This window comes from Benincasa hispida, chromosome 3 (assembly GCF_009727055.1).
Source record: "Benincasa hispida cultivar B227 chromosome 3, ASM972705v1, whole genome shotgun sequence".
Classification (NCBI taxonomy): domain Eukaryota; kingdom Viridiplantae; phylum Streptophyta; class Magnoliopsida; order Cucurbitales; family Cucurbitaceae; genus Benincasa; species Benincasa hispida.
Window position 1 is genome coordinate 3,528,546 of NC_052351.1, and position 24,233 is coordinate 3,552,778.

At 38.0% G+C, this 24,233-nt stretch overlaps 1 protein-coding gene across 5 annotated transcripts in view; it reads left to right on the forward strand.

Annotated features, from left to right (window-relative positions):
* The first annotated feature begins 13,696 nt into the window (after window positions 1–13,696).
* LOC120073401 (ABC transporter C family member 12-like) overlaps window positions 13,697–24,233 on the forward strand; it is a 34,586-nt gene continuing 24,049 nt past the window's right edge. Inside the window, exons 1-4 of one of the 5 annotated variants that reach the window (XM_039026239.1) lie at window positions 13,697–13,819; window positions 13,928–13,996; window positions 14,382–14,836; window positions 15,119–15,297. In XM_039026239.1, coding sequence (XP_038882167.1) covers window positions 14,504–14,836; window positions 15,119–15,297 — 512 coding nt within the window. In that variant the 5' untranslated portion in view covers window positions 13,697–13,819; window positions 13,928–13,996; window positions 14,382–14,503. Of the gene's footprint in view, window positions 13,835–13,927; window positions 13,997–14,051; window positions 14,167–14,381; window positions 14,837–15,118; window positions 15,298–23,576; window positions 23,833–24,233 lie in introns of those variants that run through there. The other 4 variants (XM_039026242.1, XM_039026238.1, XM_039026240.1 and 1 more) reach the window with 4 other exon arrangements.

Below are 24,233 nucleotides of genomic sequence, written 5' to 3' on the forward strand. Positions count from 1 at the left end.
TCCACCTCAGAGCCAAAAGAACAGGGGACCGTGAGAGTACAGTTGCCACATTTCCCGCAGAGACTTAGAAAGAAAAAAAATGTGAAGGTACAGTACCAACGCTTCATGAATATATTAAAACAATTGTATGTTAAAACAATTGCATATTAATATTCCGTTCACTGAAGCAATTGATAAGATGCCCGCATAGGCGAAGTTTCTAAAGGATATGGTAACAAAGAAGAGAGGCACTGGTAAGTTCACCACATCTGCTTTGACGCAGAGCTCAAAATCCATAATCCCACCAAAAATGCACGACCGTGGAAGTTTCACTATCCCTTGCTCCATTGGGGATTATACATCGGGCAAATGCTATGCGATCTTGAAGCCAACATTAACTTGATGCCTCTGTCAATCTTCAAGCAGCTGAATGTGGGGCAACTTGCGTCCACGATAGTGACTCTCCAATTAATGGACAGATCTCTGGTGCATCCAGAGAGGAAGGTGAAGGACGTGCTGGTTACAATCGACAAATTTATATTGCCAGCAGACTTCATCATCTTGGACTACGAAGCAAGCAAAGATGTGCCCATCATCCTGGGGCGACCATTTTTATCAACTGGTCGTGCCTAGATTGATATGCACAAAGGAGAGATCATCTTGAGCGTGAACAGACAGAAGCTCACGTTTGACATTATTCGAGCCATGAAATATCCTTAAGAAAAAGACCTTAATGAATTCGAGGATGAACAGAGTTTGAATGAAGAAGAAAAGCTTGAAGATGAAAACAAAGATGAGGATGTGATCGCATCTATTGTTGCATGTAATGCGATCACAGAAAAAACAAACAAGGAAGATGAGATGATCGCAAACCAAGAAGTTGAACCGACAGTGAATGAAGAAAGAAAAACAATGCAACCGTCCTTAAAACAACCACCAATAATAGAGCTGAAGACCCTTCCTAACCACCTGATGTATGCGTTTCTGGGGCCGAATGAAAAGCTACCGGTAATCATTTCCTCTGTACTTAATGAAAATCAAGAAAATGAGCTGCTGAGCATTTTGAAAAAATATGTAAAAGCAATTGGTTGGACGATTGCAGACATTCGAGGAATTAGCCCTGCATACTGTATGCATAGAAGTCGTCTCGAAGAAAACCACAAATGATCGATCAAACATCAGTGCAGACTCAACCCTGCGATGAAAAAGGTCGTAAAGAAGGAGATAATCAAGTGGTTAGACGCGGACATCATCTATCCGATAGCAGACAACACGTGGGTCAGCCCCGTGCAATGCATGCTGAAAAAAGGAGGGATTACGGTAGTCCCTAACGCAAATAACGAAGTGATACCGCAAAGAACCGTCACCAAATGGCGTATTTGCATCGACTACCGCAAACTAAATGCGGCAACAAAGAAAGATCATTTTCCTCTACCCTTTATTGACCATATGTTGGATCGTCTAGCTGGAAATGGCTTCTACTGCTTTTTGGATGGGTATGTCGGATATAATCAGATCATGATTGCTCCCGAAGATCAAGAAAAGACCACATTCACCTGCCCGTATGGAACATTTGTTTTTCGTCGCATGCCGTTTGGCCTCTGCAATGTGTCGAGAACTTTACAAAGGTGCATGATGGTCATCTTTTCAGAATATCTCGAAGACTCTGTAGAAATATTCACGGACGACTTCTCTGTATATGGGCACACATACGAAGTCTGTCTTAACAACTTGGAGAAGATATTAAAAAGATGTGAGGAGACGAACCTCGTGCTTAATTGGGAGAAATGCCATTTTATGATGAAGAAGGGCATTGTGCTGGGGCATGAGGTATCTAGAGACGGGTTGGAGGTAGACAAGGTAAAAATTATAGCAATTGAAAAGCTCCCACCTCTAACAAGTATAAAGGCTGTCAGGAACTTCTTGGGACATGCCAAATTTTATAGATGTTTTGTTAAGGACTTTTCAAAAATAGTACGACCACTGAGTGCGTTGATGGAGGCCGATAGAAAATTTGACTTTGATGATAATTGCCGCAACGCATTCATGATTTTGAAGAACGCATTGACGACCGCGCCCGTGTTGATCGCACCAGATTGGACACTTCTCTTTGAATTAATGTGCGACACGAGCGGGTATGCGATAGGAGCAGTGCTAGCACAAAAGAGAAAAATAATATTGCATCCCATCGCATATGCGAGTAAGACTTTAAACCCTACTCAAACTAACTACACCACCACAGAAAAAGAGTTGCTTGCGGTAATATTCGCGTCGGAGAAATTTAGAGCATATTTGTTAGGAACAAAAATACTCATCCACTCTGACCATTTGGCGATAAAATATTTGATGACAAAGAAGGATACGAAGCCGAGGTTGATTAGATGGGTTCTCCTCCTTCAGGAATTCGATATGAAAATAATTGAACGCAAGGGGATGGAGAACCAAGTTGCGGATCACTTATCCATATTGGAAAATCCAAAGGTTGATTGCAATCAGTCAGAGGTGAGTGCAATGTTCCCAGATGAGCAGCTATTTTAGATTAAAGAGTTGCCATGATACGCAGATGTGGTAAATTATCTGGTTTGCAAGCAATTTTCCGAAGATTATACCGACCAATAAAAGAGGCGACTCATGCATGAATGCAGATATTATTTTTGGGATGAGCCAAATTTGTATAAAAGGGGGTCAGACCAGATTATGTGACTATATGTACTGGATGCTGCTCACCAACGCATGTTATCGCAATGTCATGATTCACCATATGGCGGGTACTTTGGAGGCTAGTGCACCGCAGCGAAAGTATTACAAAGTGGGTACTATTGGCCAACACTATTTAAGGATACAAGAGACTACGCGATGAAATGTGACCGATGCCAACGCACGGGTAACATTTCATGGAAACATGCGATGCCCATGAACATCATTTTAGAACTGGAGTTGTTTGACGTCTGGGGCATTGATTTCATGGGACCATTCCCACCGTTGACTATGTGTCCAAGTGGGTAAAAGCAGTAGCATGCGTTGCAAGCGATGCGGCGTTCGTCTCCAAATTCCTAAAGAAGAATATTTTCACTCGTTTTGGCACCCCACGTGCCATAATAAGTGATGAAGGCACCCACTTTGTCAATCATACTGTGAAAGAATTGTTGCGCAAATATAATATCCTCCATAAAGTGGCTACTGCATACCATCCACAGACGAATGGTCAGGTCGAAGTGTCCAACCGGGAAATTAAGCTGATATTGGAGAAGATGGTAAATCCTTCGCGAAGAGACTGGGCAACAAAGCTGGATGATGCACTGTGGGCATACAGGACTGCCTATAACACCGATAGGCATGTCTCCGTATGCGTTGGTATTTGGTAAAGCATGTCATTTACCACTGAAGCTGGAGCACAAAGCGCTGTGGGCGGTGAAAAAGCTAAACTTTGACTTAAAGACTGTAGGGAAGTGAGAAAACTTCAATTGGTCGAGCTAGAGGAATGGAGAATTAACGAATATGAGAACGCAAAGATCTACAAAGAGCGTGCAAAGCGCTGGCACGACAAACAATTATGCGGAAAGAATCTCCAAGTCGAGTAAAAGGTCTTACTATTTAATTCACAGCTACGACTCTTCCCTGGGAAACTAAAATCATGTTGGTCCGGACCCTTCATAGTTAGAGAGGTATTCCCGCATGGCGCGGTCGAGTTATCCAATGACGATGGAACCAACATATTCAAGGTTAATGTGCAACGAGTGAAAGTATATCGCGGAGAAGACTGGCATTGCAAGGTCGCCTCCGTGGAACTGAGAAACTCTGAATGAGAAAGAAGTGGGTGGTCCCTATGTTATCATGCGATTCAAATTCATCAGGGACGCAGGGTGCAAGTTTTGTGAAGTATCCGTTGAAATCCTGAATTCATCAACTTATCTCTATTCCCTTTAGTATTATCATTTCGCTATCTGATTTTTGCTTAAAAAGAGAGAGAGAGATTTTGTTAACTTTGTTTTTTGTTATCATTTGACCCTCTCAATGTTTTACTTTGCAAACGATTGTGGAGGCACTACATGAAGACACAACTACTTTATTTCATCACCGCAATCCAAAGAAAGTAGATCACTGCAAAGCAAGATGGGTCAACAAATAATATGGGCGACAATGCAAATTTGGGGGTTGTATCTTTACTTGACTTTATTCCAAATTTTGCACTATCATATCGAATTTTAATTTTGAAAATTTTATCACCGCATCCTCTATTGTTACCGCAATCATTTAACATTGATCAATTTAGTAAGTCACCACATGATTTCTCTTTGCCAATTATGATTTCAATTATGAAACACATGCTTCTATTTTTTCGTATACACTAGAGTCAACTTAATTTTAGAACAGTCACCTCATGAAATATTTCTAGAAGTTAGTGGTCTGCTAGCTTTCTTTCAAACTGACCATTTACGAACTTTCTAAGAATATCGCATGACTTCTTTCAATCTTTTGGCAATGAAGACATTGCCGCATTTTAAATTTGGGGGTGCGGTATTAATGTTTCGACCATTTCTATTTTAGCTTTGCTTAAATTATTATTATATATATATATATTAAAAGAAATATAACGTTGCGACTCGATCCTGATCTCGTAGTTGGATTGTTCACATGACACACGTGAGGCCACAAACGAAGGTAGAATCGTGATCAACGCATAAATAAATGACCGCAACTCCGCTGCCAAATGGGCATGAGTCTAGTCTGGAGAAAGAGCGTCTTGCTCGGTATTGGATGTCTGCATGACACACGTGGGGCAAGTCAAAACAAGTGAGGCATTGGATTAGTCAAGGTTAGAGAGAGAAAAAATAATGTCTAAAATATGTAAGGATAAAAAATAAAACTCAATTTAACACCCTAGTGAAAAAAGTTTTTTTTTTAAATAAATCATGCGATGTCTTGGAATTTAGTAAAAGTCTTTTTGAAGGTTAAGCTTGTGGAGGCGAGGCACTTGGATTAGTGCAAGGTTAGAGAGAGAAAAAAATAATGTCTAAAATATGTAAGGATAAAAAAAAATCATTTAACACCCTAGTGAAAAAAGTTTTTTTTTAAAATAAATCATGCGATGTCCTGGAATTTAGTAAAAGTCATTTTGAAGGTTAAGCTTGTGGAGGCGAGGCACTTGGATTAGTGCAAGGTTAGAGAGAGAAAAAATAATGTCTAAAATATGTAAGGATAAAAAAAATCATTTAACACCCTAGTAAAAAAAGTTTTTTTTTTTAAATAAATCATGCGATGTCCTGGAATTTAGTAAAAGTCTTTTTGAAGGTTAAGCTTGTGGTCCCTAAATTTTAGAAATATTTTATGAAGAGACTTGGATAAGAATTAAGGAAATTTTTGTATATAGGATTTGAATAAGGCATCATTGAGAAATCTAGGAAAAGAGAAGGCAGTCAACTTTCTAAAGGAAATCTTTAGCTTATGCTTGAGGATAAGCATTGTTTTAAATTTGGGGGTGTGATAACGGGCAGAAATGCACGTTATTACAGTGCTAAGTTATAAAATAATGCAAGTTTGCGTTGATAAAAATATACTATATTGCGTCCAAAATCATTAAGTTCACAATATTGCGGTCGCATGCATCCATCACATGAAAACAGTTAACTTATGTATTTTTGTGCAAAATATGTGTTGACACAAGGCGGAGAACGCGATACAAAGAAATCAACAGCCGAGCACATCAAGAGATTGCGTTAACGCAAGGCTATATCTGCTCATTAAGAGATTGTGTTAACGCAAGGCTATATATGTGCATTAAGAGATTGCGTTAACGCAAGGCTATACGGTTATTTACGCTCGTAAGTATCTGCTCAAGAAGGTTGCCGCATAGAGTCAGCGCAACTTGGTGGTCGCATCTGGGTGAAAAGCATAATAAATCACGATAGGACAGAAAGCTGATGACGGTTGATTCCGAATTAAGTTGACAAGCCGTTAACAATCTACTGTAGCAAGTACACTCAACTTTTCGGTGACAAATATTCGGTGCACCAGACAGAATTAATGTCATCCCATCAGTGCAATCATAAGAGAAAAGAAGCCTTTCACCCCGAAGCTCTATAAATACCAGAGGCCACCTTCAATGAAGGAGTTAGACAGTTAGATAATTTTCTTAGCCTTGTTCATAGTTTTCTTTTACTTATAACGCGGAGTGAGAGAAGAGAAAAGACGCCGGAAAATCGCCCGGGTTAGCTCGAGAGAGAACCCAGGAGGCGTGGAAAGACAGATAGAGGGCCGATTCTTGCGAGAGTAAGATTATCTTTTGAGTAGCGTAGAGAATAACAGTGTAAAAAGCCTTGGGAAGCAAGAGATTGCTACCAGGCTCTTTATTCTTATTCCGCATTGTTATTCTGTATTTCAATTCTATATCTATAAAATGGAACTTGTATTTCAATTCTATATCTATAAAATGGAACTTACTTATTTACATCTGTTCATTCTTTTAAAGGCACGCATGAGTAGCTAAATTTATCGAATAGGTTGAGAAGAACTTGGTTGACCTAGGATTTTCATTGCATGCAATCATCTTGTCTTATGTTGTGCCCAACATCCCTTTAGAGCTACTCAAGAGAAGGCCTAAAGAAAGAAACTAAGACTTGAGAGAGCTAGGTTAGAATCTAGGCTCGAGAGAGCAAGATTAGATCTGTATAAGCAAGAGATAGGGACTTAGAGATAAGCTCTGTTTGCCAACATGCATCGCATGCACCCTAGAGATAGGTTATGGTATTATGCGGCCGCCTTATATGTGTGTGTGTCATTCGTCATCGCATAGGCAAGAATAGAGGCTTATATGTAGGCCCTATAGACTTATCGCATATATTGCATGCGTTTTAAAAATTAGAAGCCGTAACATTTGCGTTGAGAGATGATTTGCTATTATATGTGTGTAGCATGATCGCATAACATGAAAGCAATCCTAAGAAGTTTAGCTGAACCCCTTCTCAACCCGTTCCCCGCATATTCATCGCATCTTCCATAGTGTTAACTCTTTTCTTAACTCCGCCGCATACACATTTTTACTGCAAACAACAACCCGATAACTCTTTGATTTATTGGTTACCACAAAGTTATCTTAAAAATTATTACCGCATATTGTTTCCTTAGTCCCTGAGTTCGACCATGGACTTACCAGGAAACTCAGTAGGATTTATACTTGGGTCATGCTGAGAAAACTTGTTGCACAATGCATTTTCCATCACTGCAATTTCCTTTCATTATATCACCGCATAAAACAACGCATCAAATTTTTGGCATCGTTGCCGGGGACTTCGACAAATCAGTATGCTAACAGTAGTTTTTCTAATTTCTTTGCAGCTTTCAATCTCTGGCGAATTACGACCTAGAGATTGAAAGAAATTTCCGACGAAGACTGAGAGATAGCCGCCAACCACAAGAGAAAGATAATATAGCGAAACAAACTAGAAACGGAGCACCAAATGAAAACAATGTCATGGCGAATCCAATCTTACTGGCAAACGACCGCAATAGGCCCATTCGGGACTATACGTCGCCCAACCTCTATGATTTCTCCCCAGGAATCATGAGGCCTGCTCTTGATGGATCTCGATTCGAAATGAAACCAGTGATGCTGTAGATGATCCAAATTGCTGGACAGTTTGAAGGAAAGCGTGGCGAAGACCTGCACGCCCAACTCCGGAGCTTCATAGAGATCTGCAACACTTTTGTGTTCCCGAATATCTCCACCGAGGAAGTTCAACTAACTCTATTTCCATTTTCGCTATTTGATCAGGCACGAAAATGGGCGTACTCTCTTGAATCAGGGGAGATTACTTTTTGGGAACAAGTAGTAGAAAAGTTTATGAAAAAATATTTCCCACTTACTGAGAATGCTAGGAGAGATGATTTGCTATTGTATGTGTGTAGCGTGATCGCATAACATGAACGCAATCCTAGGAAGTGTTAGCTGAACCCCTTCTCAACCCACTCTCCACATATTCATCGCATCTTCCGTAGTGTTAACTCTTTTCTTAACTCTGCCGCATACACTTTTTTACTGCAAACAACAACCCAACAACTCTTTAATTTATTGGTTATCGCAAAGTTATCTTAAAAATTATTACCGCATATTGTTTTCCTTAGTCCCTGAGTTCGACCCTAGACTTACCAGGAAACTCAGTAGGATTTATACTTGGGTTCCACTGAGAAAACTTGTTGCACAACACATTTCCCATCATCGAAATTTCCTTTCATTATATCATCGCATAAAATAATGCATCACTAGCTCAGATTCACCTGCGAATCTGTCCTTTCTACAAATTTTTAAGTTTTCAGCTCGATTCCTTTGAAGTTTCCTTTCGGCAGTCCTAGCTCATAAACTATACTCACTCAGCCTTTAGAATCATCTCAATAGCACGAGTAGATTTTCTGGAATGACCATTTAAAGTCAGCCTACCTATACCTGAGGCTTGCACAAGCCCATTGCCAATCCTTAGGCCATCACCTAGGCAGCCTTTACTCAACTTTGTCTAGCCATGCCACAACCTCAAGCCATGTCTTGCCTTGCACATCACGAATGCCTAGCCTCATCACATGGACCACAACTTAGCCATCTGCAAGCTCACCTAACCTCCAATGACAAGGTCATTGCCCACTAAGCTTCCTACCAACGCTCATGGCATCCTATGCCTAACTCTACCCTTAGCCAAATTTCTTACTTACTAGGCTACTTCTTTTGAGTCCTACATTTTGCAATACTTTGGACCTTCATCAACACTCTTTTTATTCTTCAATTTTTCCCTACAAATTAGAATTAACTCATATTTTAACCAGTTTATCAATCTAATCACATTATTAAACATACTTAAGTAGGGAAAATGAAGCTCGAGGTTTATACTTACCATGAACAACTTCCTTTAATTCACCTTGTTATTGATCCATGCAAACACTTTCCGAATGAAGCAGTCACAGTAAATGACACGAAGCCAAGCATGGATCTTACGGTGTGAACTCTTAGGGACATGAGAGCTAAAAACAATATATCATATATTAATCTCCACTGAAGTGTTCTAATAGATTGGGTATAGTTATGCATTTAGGTATATGTCAGCTAAAACATCCTAAGTCTATGTGAGTTTATCCAAGTATAACGATTATATTTGGATTTTAACCTACGATGTCTAAGTGATAAAAAAATTTTATTACCTCACATTGCTCATGCATGCTCATAAAACCAAGTTAACAACGCTTAATAGTTCGGCTATAATCCCCAAATAGCAGGTGTTTTATAAACCGTCAACTTAAGTACCTCCAACCTTAAATAGGATTATAGACCGATTGAGTTTGTAACCAGAGTTTTACAAGATAACGACCTATTTTAACTATTAAAAGAAGTTGTTATTCGTTAACCTTAGGTGAGCATGCTTCTTATCTTTGTTATAGATTTTAAATGTCTAACCCATTTTATAACACTTTATAAAATTATAAACATGCTATAACATACATCAAGAATTCCACATTTTAATATAACAATTATATTAAATATATGAAACTCTAAATCATGCACACTATATATTATAACATACTTTCAACGCATGATACATGCTTCCTATAGTAGGATTTTAAATCTACATGGCATATTTTATGCACACACAAGATTTAATTTAATTAAACATACATTCATAATGCATAAATAATTAAACACAAACTAGAATGGATTGATTTTGGCATTCTAAGTAAGCAAACAAATTAATTATTACATTAATAATTGAAAAAGAATATCCAAAAGCCTTTGGATCGCTTGAACTAATCCGAACCAGACCCGAACCGCCCAAACTGAACTTCCAGGACTTCAAAATGGGCTTAACCGATCAAAACCTTGCTGAACCAGACCTCTAAGACCTGAACTAGTCAAATCGGTTCAGTTGAACTGCTAGTCATTTGGCGCACACGCGAACTAGGCTAGGATGAGCAGCATTGCAATGCTCCATCCTAGCATTGCAACACCAAGGGATAACATCTTTATTTCTGGGTTGGTTGAAGAACAGTGTTGCAATGTTGTGAGGGTAGCGTTGCAACGCTGTCTGACAAAAGCTTCAATTTTGAAATTCTACAGTTGAGCATGCTTCTGATTTTCTTCAATCACAACCTAATTGCAACTCTATTGACTCTAATAAAATTACAGACTTTTAATCACACATCAAGGCTCATAAACAAAGAGCCAATTACAACAATTACTTGCAAATTGAAGGAAAATTTAGATGCCAAAACCAAAATTCATCCATTTCAGCAACCATTTCATGCAACTCATGAAAAAACACTCACCATATTAAAATTAACGCAATTGAGTACTTAAAGCATGCTATGATACCAATTGATGGAGTTGACATGCAACAAACGGATGCAATTAAGGATCTAAGCACTCTAACTACATCAATTTTAGTTAATAGACATGCATGTTCATAGTTTTAGTATATTAGGATTTCAAGTGAATACCTTTGACGATTCTCCTAAATTGACTAGATTCACCTCGAGTTTCTTCTTCAATTTCTATAATAGACCACCACAAATATATTTTCCACTAATCTCGGACCTTAGATTGAGTGGAAGAACTCAAATTGAGAGAGAATTAGGTATAAATTTGGGAGTTGGAGTGAATAAAGAAAACCATAAATTTTTCTTTTTCAATTCTGATTGCATGGTCATTTTTAATCAAATAAATCTCTATTTATTTAACATTAACATACAAATAAGTGAACAGTGGAGATTGACACTCAATCTTCCACTCAATTGAGTGGATTAGGTGTAACAAAAATTGGAAAAGTTGGATTTTCCACTTTCCAATTTTAAAATCATTTTTCCTTTTACATTAATTTCAATTTTCATAAATAAAAAATTTAAATAAAACTTTAAAAATGAATTTGAATCTTCAATTTCTAATTTAATAATGAATTTGAATCTTATATTTTAAATAAAATTAATAATAATTATTTAAATAAATAATTTAATATCAAATATTAAATTAATAAAACACCTAACCCTTACGTGAATCACTATTGATGTACTTGATATTTAAATCAAATTTATACATTTCCATCTCTCCAATTATGTTTGAGTTGATTATTAAATGTTTGATTATATCGAATATAATAATCCAAACCCTAAACCGAATTTGAACATTTCAAATCCTCTCAACACGCTATTCTAAGGTTTAATTCTTTTACGAGCTAGTAGAGGGATCTAATGGACCTACAGATCATGAGCTCCAACGATTTGAGATTAATTGGCTAAACTATTTAAACTGAATTAATCAATATTCGTTAACTATCGATATATATCACTATAGCTCAGTATTGCACTCTCCTCATTGTAGATATATTTCTATCCACTTGATTTAACCATAATCAGTAAGTCGATCCTTCACAGGTCGCTCGTATTCACAGCAAGGTCAAAATTACCATTTTACCCATGTAATACATCTTGCTCATAGTCTCCATTGACCTTATAATGAACAATTGGTTTATAGTGCTACCAATAAACCGAATCCCTCTCAGCCACGAGAGGATGGGGCCGCTTTGTTCAAGACTAGGAGTCAGTACTTAAGGAAACAACCTATCTGCTAACCCTAAAATGGGTAAGAGTAAATTCCACCTTGCATAATTATGTCTCCAGCTATCTATCTGGTCTTACCCCGAAAATAAGAGGCTTATTGAGCGATGATATTGAACCACTCTCACCTATGTAGATTAAAGGATAATCCTGAATAAACAAGAGTTCATAGTTGACTCAGGATTAAGATCAAGTTATCTTAGGTCATCAAATTGAAATAGTCAAGTTTTAACAATAAACGATCGTTATAAAGAAAAGTAACTATTTTGTGGGCTAGTCTTATGCAAACATCTTTTGCATAAGATGTCCCCACTCCCATTTCTCCATATGAACAACTTTGAGATCACATTGTTTGTATCAATATACAAAGCGGGCTGCATCCATAGTGTTTCAAAGATAAGGTACCCAACCTTATCCATATACTTATATACTTGATCCCCTTTTATGTATTTACATAAAGTTTAAGTATTCGTGCTATAGCCATGGGTTAGTTTATTGGAACTAAGAATGAATGAAATTCAATAACATCTTTATCGAAAGAAATCTCAATAATATTTTTATTGTGAATAGAATGTGTTTAATGTTTACAAACTGCGAGTTTTAGGACATTCTCAATAGCCTATACCATCTTCGATCCCGCTTGACCGATTTCTTGATCTATTGTCGGGAACAGGGACCTAGCGTCATTCTCAAGCCATCTGTGGAAGTAGTGTTCTGGCTAGGGTTTGGGAGTTTGCAACCATTAAAATTCTTCAGTCCAGTCTTGTCTCGCATGTCAGCAAGTATTCTAGAAAGAACGAGTTGGTTATTAGAGGAGAGAAAGCCCTCGCCCCTCAAGGTCTTAAGTGCTCGATTTCGGAACCCACTTCATAAAATAGTGAGATGAAAACGTGTAAATTACATTAAAGTATCCTACTTTCATGCAATTTAGAGGGTTCAACAAGCAAATACGATACCATAAGAAGGAATTCCTCGTTCTTTAAAAAGAAAAGAAGAAAAAGCCCATTTTGGAACCTTTATTATCAAGTGAAAGCTAATGAAAGAAATTCCAATAAGAAATTTAGGTGGAGCATTGTTGGTCGAAGCTGCATGGTCGAGAAGAAGAAGAAATCATGCCAGAGTTTTTCCAAAAGTTGGGCATGTGGAGGAAGAAGAAGGAAGAGTAAGGAAATCATGTGCTGAAAAGGAGTGAAAAAGAAAGGGCAAATGTGTAATTTTATGTGTCTATGACATCGGCAAAATGTTATTCGACATCTTTTCAAAAGTTGGACTATTTGCCATTTTGAGCATTTAAAATAGGTTTTTTGTGCAATTTTTCCAAAATTTAACGTCAACATCCAAGGGATTTGTTTTCTGTCGATCAATCACGAAGGTGAAAAAGAATGACGAAACTTTAATAATTATCTTGCATACCTAGAGTGAGTAATTCCAATGCCTTCCATCATCAACAGAACCAACTGCCCATTTAATTGATGCTCACGTGGCTAGAGAGGTGGATGTACCCTTAGGATATCATTCTCCTTGATTTTGATTTATTTTAAATATTTGTACGTGTGAGTGTGCAACCTCCCATATAATGTAAATTTATGGTTTTCTTGATGTATTATTGAAAGCAATTGCCTTCTAAATGATTTATTTTTAAAATTAAATACTTAAAAAACACACATGTATTCTTTTATACACTAGTAAAATTTTGTTTTGTCCAATCAATATCCACAATGTATTTTAAATCGATTAGAAGTATATAAAGAAAATTATGATAATCATCCCATACATATATATTTTTGGTAGGGACAGAAATTACGAGTATATATTTTTGAAATTGTGAAATTGAAATTAAATAAAATTATATTTTTTTTTTCAATTTCTTTCATTTTGAGTTTTTTTTTTTAATTTCAAAATCTTAGGATTTTACTATTTTTTTCTTTGGAGTACCATAATTTCGACGGTAGAAAATTGAACAATCTTTTAGATGAGATTGTATGTCAATATTATTGAATTAAGCTATTTTTTACTACAACTTAACTTTTGAATTTGTTTCAGTTTAACTTTTTTAAGTTTCAATTAAAAATAAAAACATATATATTTTTTCATTTTTTGGCAACGTGCCTGTCTTTTATCAATTATTCGTCGGAGCTAGTGGAATTCCCACTCACGAGTGTTGTTGACCATCTTGCTCGAGCTCTGTGATGAGGCGTAATTTTAATTACTACATTGGATGTTTGCCCCTTCAATTCATTTCTTTTAATCCGTGGTTCGAATCTTCTTCGTAAGCCGTGACGCTTGCAATTCTGTTTGTATCAAGCACAACTGCATTCATATTGTTCTGTTCTTATTTGGTTTTTCCTTTTCCTGTTTCCAGCGTTTTAAACTTCCCTCAACTCTCCAAAGAGAATTTACAAGTCGATATATGGATACACTGTAAATGCAAGTGAGTTCCTCTTGTAATCTTTTACTAAATTATGAATCGAGATTGAAAATATTGCTTCAAGTCAGACGTTCCTTGTAATCTGCTGCTGTCCTTGCTTGGAACTTTTGCAATCAATTCATTTTGCTATATTGAAGCTGATCGTTGACTTTGTTTGTGAAATATGGAAATGGGTATTGGATTGTTTGTACCGTTTAATCCTCAGTTGGAAAGACTCAACTAAAAATTGCATGCTGCGGGCATTACCGTGTGGGATTATCATAATGAATATTGAACAACCATGAATTTCTTCAATGCAGTGGATTCCCGATGTTACGTTTTTTCAAATTGAAATTCATTTCATGGGCTTTCTGGTTTGAAATTTTGAATGTAGTTTTTTCTGTTGTAGGAAACACATTGTGTGGTGAGTTGATGGTAGCACAAAACTCCCAAGCTTGTAACATTTCGAACTAGAAGAAGCAACCAGGTCTGTAACTTCCTGCTGTAGTGAATACTAGAATAGGAGGAAATATGCCTTTTGAGGCCTTAGATTGGTTCTGCCAGCCAATGGCAAACAGTGTATGGGCAAATGCAGTTGATAGTGCCTTCGGGTCATACACGCCTTGTGCAATTGACTCTCTAGTGGTCTCTTCTTGTCATTTGGTTCTTCTTGGACTATGCCTCTACAGAACGTGGCTGATTAAGAAGGATTCTAAAGTGCAGAGGTTTCGTTTGACCTCTAATTGTTATAATTATATGCTTGCTACAATTGCCGGTTGCTGTTTTATTGTTCCTTTACTAAGGTTAGCCACGGGTGTGGCGATTTTCAGCCTAGATGATCATACTGGATATGCTCCTTTTGAGGTACGTTGAACTTTCATATATTTTTCAAGGTTTGTTTTTCTTTTGCTGTTGAAATGACACGTCATTAATCTCCCCCATAAAAACTTTGGTGGTTTTAGCAGCTTTGATTCTTGCCAGCATCTTATGAATTCAAGATTTACAATTTTGAACCTAAAGAGAAACTTAATAATCAATAGTTTTTGCATGAAATACTAAATGCAGTATGTTTTGCTATTGTACATTTAATTTAGCAGTACCATTCTTTGATTTGAATACATGGATTGGCTTTTGTTGCTGCTGCAGGTGATTTGCTCAATTGTGGAGTCTCTTTCTTGGTGCTCTGTGTTAGTAATGGTTGTTATGGAGACTAAAACTTACATCCATGAATTTCGTTGGTACACACGATTTGGACTAATCTATGTTCTGGTTGGGGATGTTGTGCTATTAAATCTTGTACTCCCACTTTCAGATTCCTATAGCAGGTCAGTTTCTTACATTTAGCTTTTCCTTTTGTGTGCCAACATGAAAAGAATTATTTTCTTTGCTGGAACTTCAATTTAATTTTTTTCCGAAATTATACGGTTGATAATGTTTTTTCCCATTTGAAGTTTTAAATCAAAATGAAAAGCAAGTTACTGCAAATTTTTTTAGTTTTCTCATCAGGATGGTTTATGCTTACGACAAAGGAGGTAGTCCAGTAATCAGATACATTTGAGTTTGACTAGAACTGTGAGCTGTAAACAGTTGATGAAAAATCCAGTTAAGATTTAGTGTTAGAAAATTACATTATTCTATCCCATAATGTTGGTAAATTATATTTACCTTACACTTGTTAAAAAAGTGGGAGGAGTGTATCCAGTGGGGAGACAACCAAAAAACCAGAAACTTGTGGTGTTTGTACTGACCTTGGTTGTCACCCATCCTGTCTGATATTGGAAAATAAAACAGAATATGAAAGTGGAGGCCTTTTTAGGCAAAGGGATTTGAAAATTGAAGTGAAGAAGCAAAGTACTACAAATTGGGGGTGCCAGACCAAATTGAATTGGTTTACTTCGTTAAAAAAAGGAGCATCCAAGTCAGTCAGAGCGAACTGATCATCACTTGCCTTTCCACCTGACACTTTTTATTAAACCAAATTCGTAAGAACTTTTTAAATCTCAAATTCATACAAAAAGAAAACATGAGTTGAATACATTTTGAAGAAAGTATTCAATGTGGTTGCTACAATGTAACTGTCACTCTCATAATCAATGAGCGTTAAGCATTAGATATATAGTCTATCCTGCTAGTCATATTAAATAACTTCTTCTCAACTATGTACATAACTTTTCTGTGACGGCTGATTAGTCTTAGTCTTTGTTAGGAGTTCTAGCTGACACATTCTTCCACGATCATAATGCACTACAATTGGCCAATGGCATTTAGTGAGTGATATACATGGAAAAATATCCCCCTTCGAACTCCAGGCATATCATTTTAGAGGTGCATCAAACGATTCTTCATATAGTACAAGTATTATATATGATATGATACACATTATCTGTAGAGAGTGATCATTGGTCGAATGACGGATGGTAAAAAATGTTTAATTATTAGAATGTGATCTTCATGAACTTGGCAGAATGGTTATTACAGTTATTAATATTTTGGATTTAAAAGGGCCTGAGTTTCCGGTGTTTGATATTATGGGGTCATTAAAGCGGACCTCTAGGATTTATCATCTTTCTCGAGATTAGATGCAGATATCCTTGAGAGAATTGTTAAGCAAGGAATCTTTTCGTTACAGTGTGCTATGAAATGGTTTCTGATGAATTTAAATATATATTTTAACACTCCCTATCAAGAGAAAAGGAAGCCCAAGTATGGAAATTGTTTTGAACTTCTTAATGGAAATAATGCTCTCTCCTCTCTCCTCCCTCCTCAAGCCCTCTGGCGACCACCCTCCCTTTCCGATTACTCTCACCTAGTCCCCGTCCTCTCCCCTCCGGCCAACCCCTCCTCCTCTCCTTCCCTCTTCTTTCCCTCGTAACCCCCCCTTTGCCTTTCGAACCCTTCACCTCTGTTTTTGCAGCACTATGGAACTAAAAAGCTGTCGTATTTCAGATCATTACTTTTGTATGTGGCGGGAAAAGAATGGCTTCTGGCTGGAAGATTTGAAGCGCGGTAAAAAAAACCTTCCTCTCTTCAGCCACAACACTATGGCTGAATGATAGCCTCGGTAGACTCTTGAATGGCCCAACTTTCGAATTCTTCCTCCTTAAGGAAAGAGTTGATTAGGGCTTCATCCGGTTAGCAAAGTTTCGAAGCAAGAATCAGTGGTTCATTGAATGTGCAGTTTAGCCTTCTTCAGGAGGCAGAACAAACATTCATATTCCCTATGGTGATGGTGTGACAGGGTGGCAAGAATTCAAGGAAATGGTGAGCTCTTATACTTCAGACCCTTCATCTTTCGGTACTCTCTCTGTTAACTTTCAAGCACCTTCAACAAGAAGTTTTTCAGATGTGGTGAAGGGAAAAAAGTCCTCCAATGATTCATTACCAGATCATCCAATACAAAAATCCTTCATATCACAACCTGAGCCCTCTGCTCCAAGCAAGAAAAAACAGAGTAAGCCCTGTTTTTGGGTTAAAAAGGACTATGATGTCCTCCAAGAAGACTTCCATCACTTATGGCTAGTGTCAAGGCTTTTTGTCCACAATGAATGGAAGGAAATAGCACGAGTCTTGAGAGGTTCTTTCAACTCCAACATTATTCTAAATTCCCTGTACGCAGATATGGCACTAATCATAGTTGAACAAGGGGACCTAGCTGAATTGATTGAGTCTAATGGAAAGTGGCAACAAATTGGCCCCTTCCACCTTTTATTTGAAAAATGGAATTAGAAAAAGCATGGTAGGCCTACAGTCATGAAAGGTTTTGGGAGTTGGTTGAGCATAAAAAATCTCCCCCTTGATTTTTGGTGCCGAAGTACTTTTGAAGCCATCGGAGCATATTTTGGTGGTCTGGAAAGCATAGCTGTTGAGACCCTTAATCTCAATAATTGTCAAGAAGCCAAAATTAGAGTTAAAAGAAATTTATGTGGTTACATCCCGACAACTATCAAAGTTAAGCATGAAAGCCTTGGCAGTATTTTCTTGAATTTTGGTGATATTCAGTGTTCAGACTCCTCTGTTTCTAATCCTAGTGAAATTTCCATTGATGAGTTTTCAAATCCTTTAGATATATTACGTTTAAATCAAGTTTTGAAGGATGAAGGTGTCGATTCCTTGGTTCTACATTCAAATTGGTCCTTTTTAGCTTCTTCTCAGTCGCTTCCAAGCTACTCGAGGAACCCAAAAGCTCCAATAGATAATGAACTTCAGACGTCAGTCCAACTGGAGAGGCTTTTCCAGCCAAACAGAGCAGATGAAGGGGAAAGGTTGTCAAAAGGTAGATGTCAAGGAAGAGGAAACGTCTCAGAAGAAAACAAAGAGTCGTCTTTAATGAGGAAAGAGAAGATTTCAGCCGGTCAACTTTTAAATAATGATGCCTCCAACAATTTAATTAATAAAGAAGAAGGGCAAAGGTCACGACTCTTTACCAGCCCTTTAGCCGACCTTTCTACTCCCCAAAAAGTTTTTAACACGCAAGACGTGTCTGAGGAAGTGCAGGGTAGAGATGTGAAAGGATCAGAATATTTATCTTCCTATAAATCAGGAGCAACTGAAAAGTCTCAAAAAGAAGGACAGGTCAGCAACAATCTTATTCCAGATTCTGAAACTCCTAGTTGCCACTCTGGAAAACCTCCAGGCTGCTCTTCTCCATGCCAAAACCAATCAAACGCTCGGGATCACTTCTCCAATTTCTTCATTCAGAGAAAAACCTCTTTAAAAAATAAATGGATAGGACTTTATGACATGGCCTTAAAGGCAACAAGTGTGGCTTCGGACCCTTCCATTTCAGTTCAGAGTGAAAGCAATCCGAACTTGTTAGAGGTAAGTTGCACAAAAATCCAACTCCCCTCTCCAAATTTAAATAAAGTTTCCCCCATTTCACAATCTCTGCAATTCAATCACACCAGATTCACCATTTCGGAATCAAGCAACACCTTCATTAGGGAATTACCCTGTTCCCCTCCTAAGTTTAGATATTTTGGAGTTGGACTCACCTTTTAGTGCAAGCAGTGCAGAACTGGAATTTTGCCCTGTTTCGGCTCAAGATGAAAGGTTTCAAGACTCTACCCTCCGCATAGATCTCTAGGCTTTATTTTCCATTGAAGAAAAGGATTTCCCTTTAGAGCATTGCACTCCTTGTCCCCCTTCAGCTCAGCCACCAGAAATTCCAGATCACTTAACATCCATAATTAAGGACTGTGGCTTCATATTGGCCTGAAGTCCCCCTCCCCTGCTAGCTTCCTTCCACCCTGCTCTTAATGAAGATACTTTCCTGGAATACAAGGGATCTTAAAGATTTAAATAAAAGAATTGCACTTAGGAGTCTGCTCAAAAGTCTACACCCAGATTTAGTACTTATTCAGGAATCAAAGAAGGAGAATTTCGATGCTGCCTTCATCAAATCTATTTGGAGTTCTAAAGAAATTGGCTGGGAATCAGTGGATTCTTTTGGCAAGTCTGGTGGCCTATTAACAATGTGGGATAGTAGCAAAATTGAAGTTTTAGAATCTCTTAAAGGGGGCTATTCCCTGTCGATCAAATGCCGTACCCTATGCAAGAAAGTCTGTTGGCAATGTTTATGGACCAGTTGATTATAAGGAGGGAAGATATTTATGGCTTGAACTCTCTGCCATTGCAAGTTACTGCCCTGAAGCTTGGTGCTTAGGAGGGGATTTTAACTTAACCCATTGGAGTCATGAACGATCACCTTCTAGAAGATATACCAAAGGCATGAAACTTTTCAATGAATTCATTGATTCAGACAACCTACTAGAGATTCTTTTATCAAATGGAAAATTTACGTGGTCCAGGGAAGAAAATTCCAACTCTAAATCTCTGCTAGACAGATTCTTTATCAATAAGGAATGGGATGAATTATTTACCAACTCAAGGGTGAATCGCCAGGTTCGCCTTCTTTCTAATCATTTTCCATTGCTCCTAAGCATAGGCACTATTAGTTGGGGCCCCTCTCCATTCAGATTTTGTAACAGCTGGCTATACAACAAAGAGTGTGTCATTTCCATTGAAAACTCCTGGAAGAGTAACGATATAAAGGGATGGCCAGGCTATGTCATCAATGCAAACTTAAGGCTGGTCAAAGAAGCTCTAAAAACCTAGTTAGCTGAATACCAAAAAGCTCAAAGCAGAGAGGAAACGGCCCTGTCAAAGGAAATAGATGAAAAAGAAGCTTAGATTGATTCTTTGGGTGGGATTCTGTGGTGGCAACTAGCATCTCCAAGTTAAAAACATAATTGCTAAGAATTTACAGGCTGAAAGAAAGGAATCTAATACAGAAATGTAAGCTGAATTGGATGAAATTGGGAGATGAAAACTCTAGTTTCTTTCACCGGTTTTTGGCAGCAAGGAAAAGGAAGAACCAGATTATTGAGCTCCTCAACGACCAAGGGTGCCTACAAACTCATTCAAAGAAGTTGAAGGAATTATTCTAAGCTTTTATGACTCCCTCTACTCAAAATTCCTAGGTGAGTACTTACCAGCCCCTTTAAATTGGTCCCAAGTCACACAAGTGCATAATGCTCTTCTCACTACAAAGTTCTCGGAAGCAGAAATTGTTTTGGCCATCAAATCTTGGGGGAAAAATAAAACTCCCAGACCAGATGGCTTTACTTCAGAGTTTCTCTTGAGATTTTGGCCTTTGGTCAAGGATAAGTTTACTAAGCTCTTCGAAGACTTTCACTCTAGTGGCAAATTGAGCTCTTTTCTGCCTCATCCAAAAAAAGAAGATGCAGTCAACATTAAGGATTTCAGACCAATCAGCCTTACTACCCTAACTTACAAAGTAGTGGCAAAGGTTCTTGCTGAAAGACAGAAAAAAATGATGAATTCCATTACCAGCCCATCTCAGAACGCTTTCATTGAAGGAAGACAAATTCTTGATGCTGTCTTGATTGCTAATGAAGTGGTGGAAGAATACAGAGCAAAAAAGATAAAGGGTTGGATCCTAAAACTCGATATGGAGAAAGCTTTTGACCGGGTGGATTGGTCCTTTCTAGAGAAGATTTTAATTGCTAAAAATTTTGAATCCCGGTGGATTTCATGGATTTTGGGCTGCATTCACGACCCTGAATACTCAATCATCATCAATGGAAGACCCCGAGGTTGTATTCTAGCTTCAAGAGGTATTAGACAAGGAGATCCATTGTCGCCTTTCCTCTTTATCTTATTAAGTGAAGTGCTCGGTTCTATTATTGAAAAGCTGTATGCTAATGGAGTATATGAGGGCTTTGTCATTGGAAAGGAGAGAATCCATGTTCCATTGCTCCAATTTGCTGATGATACCCACATATTCTGCAAACATGACAACAAAATGCTTCTAAAACTAAAGGAAGCAATCAGCCTCTTTGAGTGGTGTTCTGGTCAGAAGGTTAACTGGGAAAAGTCAGCCCTCAGTGGAGTTAATATAGCTGAAAATGATTTATCTTTCATGGCTGGTTTTCTTAATTACAGGGCCGAAGCTCTCCCCCCCTCTTACCTTGGTTTACCCCTTGGAGGCTATAAGCAATACTCCTTTTGGCAGCCTGTGATAGAAAAGGTCCACCGGAAACTAGATAAATGGAAGCGATTCAATCTCTCAAGAGGTGGAAGGGCAACACTTTGTTCTTCAGTTCTATCCAACCTCCCAACGTACTACACGTCTATCTTCTTAATGCCGGTCTTAGTGGCTTGTTCCCTAGAAAGATCAATTCGAAACTTCTTTTGGGAAGGCCATAAAGGAAGCAAAATCAATCACCTGGCTAAATGGAGTTTAGTCTCTCAATCTATTTTAAACGGAGGTCTTGGTTTGGGCGGACTTAAAGTCAAAAACACGGCTTTGCTTACCAAATGGGGTTGGCGGTACATGTTGGAGGGGAATTCCTACTGGAGGAGGATTATTGCCAGCATCCACGGCAAAGGGCCTTATGATTGGCACTCATCTAGAAAGTATGGGAATAGTTTGAGAAGCCCGTGGATAAATATTTCAAAAAGCTGGTCCAAGGTGGAAGATTTAGCTCACTTTATTGTTGGAAAAGGAAATAGAGTCAGCTTTTGGTCAGACCCTTGGCTTTTTCCGTCTGCACCGTCCTCTCATTTTCCATCTTTGTTTAGGATCTCCTTACTGTCAAGGGGCTCCATAGTTGATCACTGGGATCATTCCCTAAATTCTTGGTCCATCACCTTTCGACGATTGTTAAAAGATGAGGAGATTGCTCATTTTCAAGCATTGCTGCTTGCATTATCAGAAAAGTCAGTTTCATCTAGCCCGGACAGCCGCCACTGGTCCTTGGAAGCCTCAGGCTCTTTCACAGTCAAGTCCCTCACAGCCCACCTCTCCTCCAAGCGCCCAATGGAGATCTCCTTTTTCAAAGCTCTTTGGAAATCTAAAAGCCCAAGGAGAGTTAACATTCAAATATGGATTATGCTTTTTGGTCTGCTGAATTGCTCCATGGTCCTGCAAAGAAAACTTCATTCAGTCACCTTACTGCCCTCTGTTTGTCCCTTATGTAATTTAGCAAGTGAAGATTTACAGCACCTTTTCTTCTCACGTACTTTTGCAGAAAAGTGCTGGTGGTCCTTCTTTCAAATGTTCAACTTCGTAGGGGTATTTGGTGATAGTCTCAGAGGCAACCTAACTTATCTCCTCTCAAGTCCCTCTCTCCCAAAAAAGCCACGGCTGCTTTGGATCAACATGGTCAAGGCTATCCTTTCTGATATTTGGTTTGAAAAGAATCAGAGAATTTTCCATGATGCTGGGAAAAATTGGGAGTTTCGTTTTGATTCAGCTAAAAGGAACGCTTCGGCATGGTGCTCTTTGAACAAAGAATTCAATGGCTTCTCAATACAAGACATTTTTCTTAATTGGTAGGGATTTTATATTCCCAGCACCTTAACTTCACTTTTTGATCCGGGTTTCTTTTCTTTCACTGAAGCTGTATTTCTATTTCTTTTCAAGTAGGCTCGGGTTTTTCCTTTTTGGTTGATCTTTATGCTCTTTGTATAAATCTCTTGTACTTTGGAGCATTAGTCTCTTTTTATAATTCAATAATAAAGAGACTCGTATCCTTTTCAAAAAAAAAAAAAAGAAATGGTTTTTGATGATTGGGCGGCAGCCACTACTGATGGTGGCTGCTGTGTTGGTTCTGGTGTCGGAATTGAATGAGGTTGATGTTAGTAATGACAATGTAGCCATGGAGGTTCATGCCAAGGTTTCAACATGTAAGATGAGGTACAGGGAACTTCTGAGGAACTTGTGGAAGTTGGCAAAAAGGTGCCTTGGGGAAAAGATATCACAACAAAGAATATTGTGAAGAATGCTCCTTTTGTGATTCAATATATGGAAATGAAATCAATGTCAAATGCCAGTGGTAAGGGGAAGGAATTGGAGAATATGGGGATTGATTTGTAGGCTGTAGTGAGTGAGTGTTTAAGTAAAAAGCCTAGTGTATGAGAGTGAGTTCAATAATTTAGAAGATGATTTTGAGTATTTTGAGTTACAAGGCAGTAGTTGGCATGATGAATCGAATTGTGATAATGGGAACAAGCTCAATATTTCACATGAATGTTTATCCTTGATTTACCATAGGTTTTTAGATGAAATGGCTCATCTCAGGTCATCAGTGGGATTAACGAGGTCTATGGAAGAAAGAAGGGAAGAAAAGCTCGTTTTTACTCAAGCACGGAGTGATGGTGGTGGTGGGACTAAGCAAAAAGCTTCTCTTGCAGCAATTATTGGAGACCGATGTAGGGTCGCAGGGTATCCAACCATCATTTATTTCTAGTTGCAATGCATTCAAAAGGAGGAAGGAGAAAGTAAATGCTGCTAAGAAGCAAATTCAGAGGATCATGCCCTTCAGGTGCTCCAACTGGTAATGTAAACGTTGAAAATAAAAGAAAGCTTAAAGGAGCTAATGGTATAAAATAGGAGGATAATTGAAACCCTTCTTCTCCATGGCGTGAAGGAGGAGGAAATTGAGAAAGGTCATTACAATGTTTTGTTGGACTTGCATGTCCTCAATTCGTGAAATTCTTAGATGTTTTTTCTGCATGGAGACAATGTTATAAATGTAAAGGAATGTAAGGCAAAGGCGTGGATAACTAAGAAATGAAGTTTACAAATTTCAGCGCAGGTCTTATCATAATATTGTATATAAATAATCTTTTTAATTTGTATTTACTCATTGGAATTCTTTTTTTTTTTAAGTGATTTCTGATTCTATGAACTTTATCAAATTAATAGTACTCTAATTTGTACCAAGCTTTGTTGTCT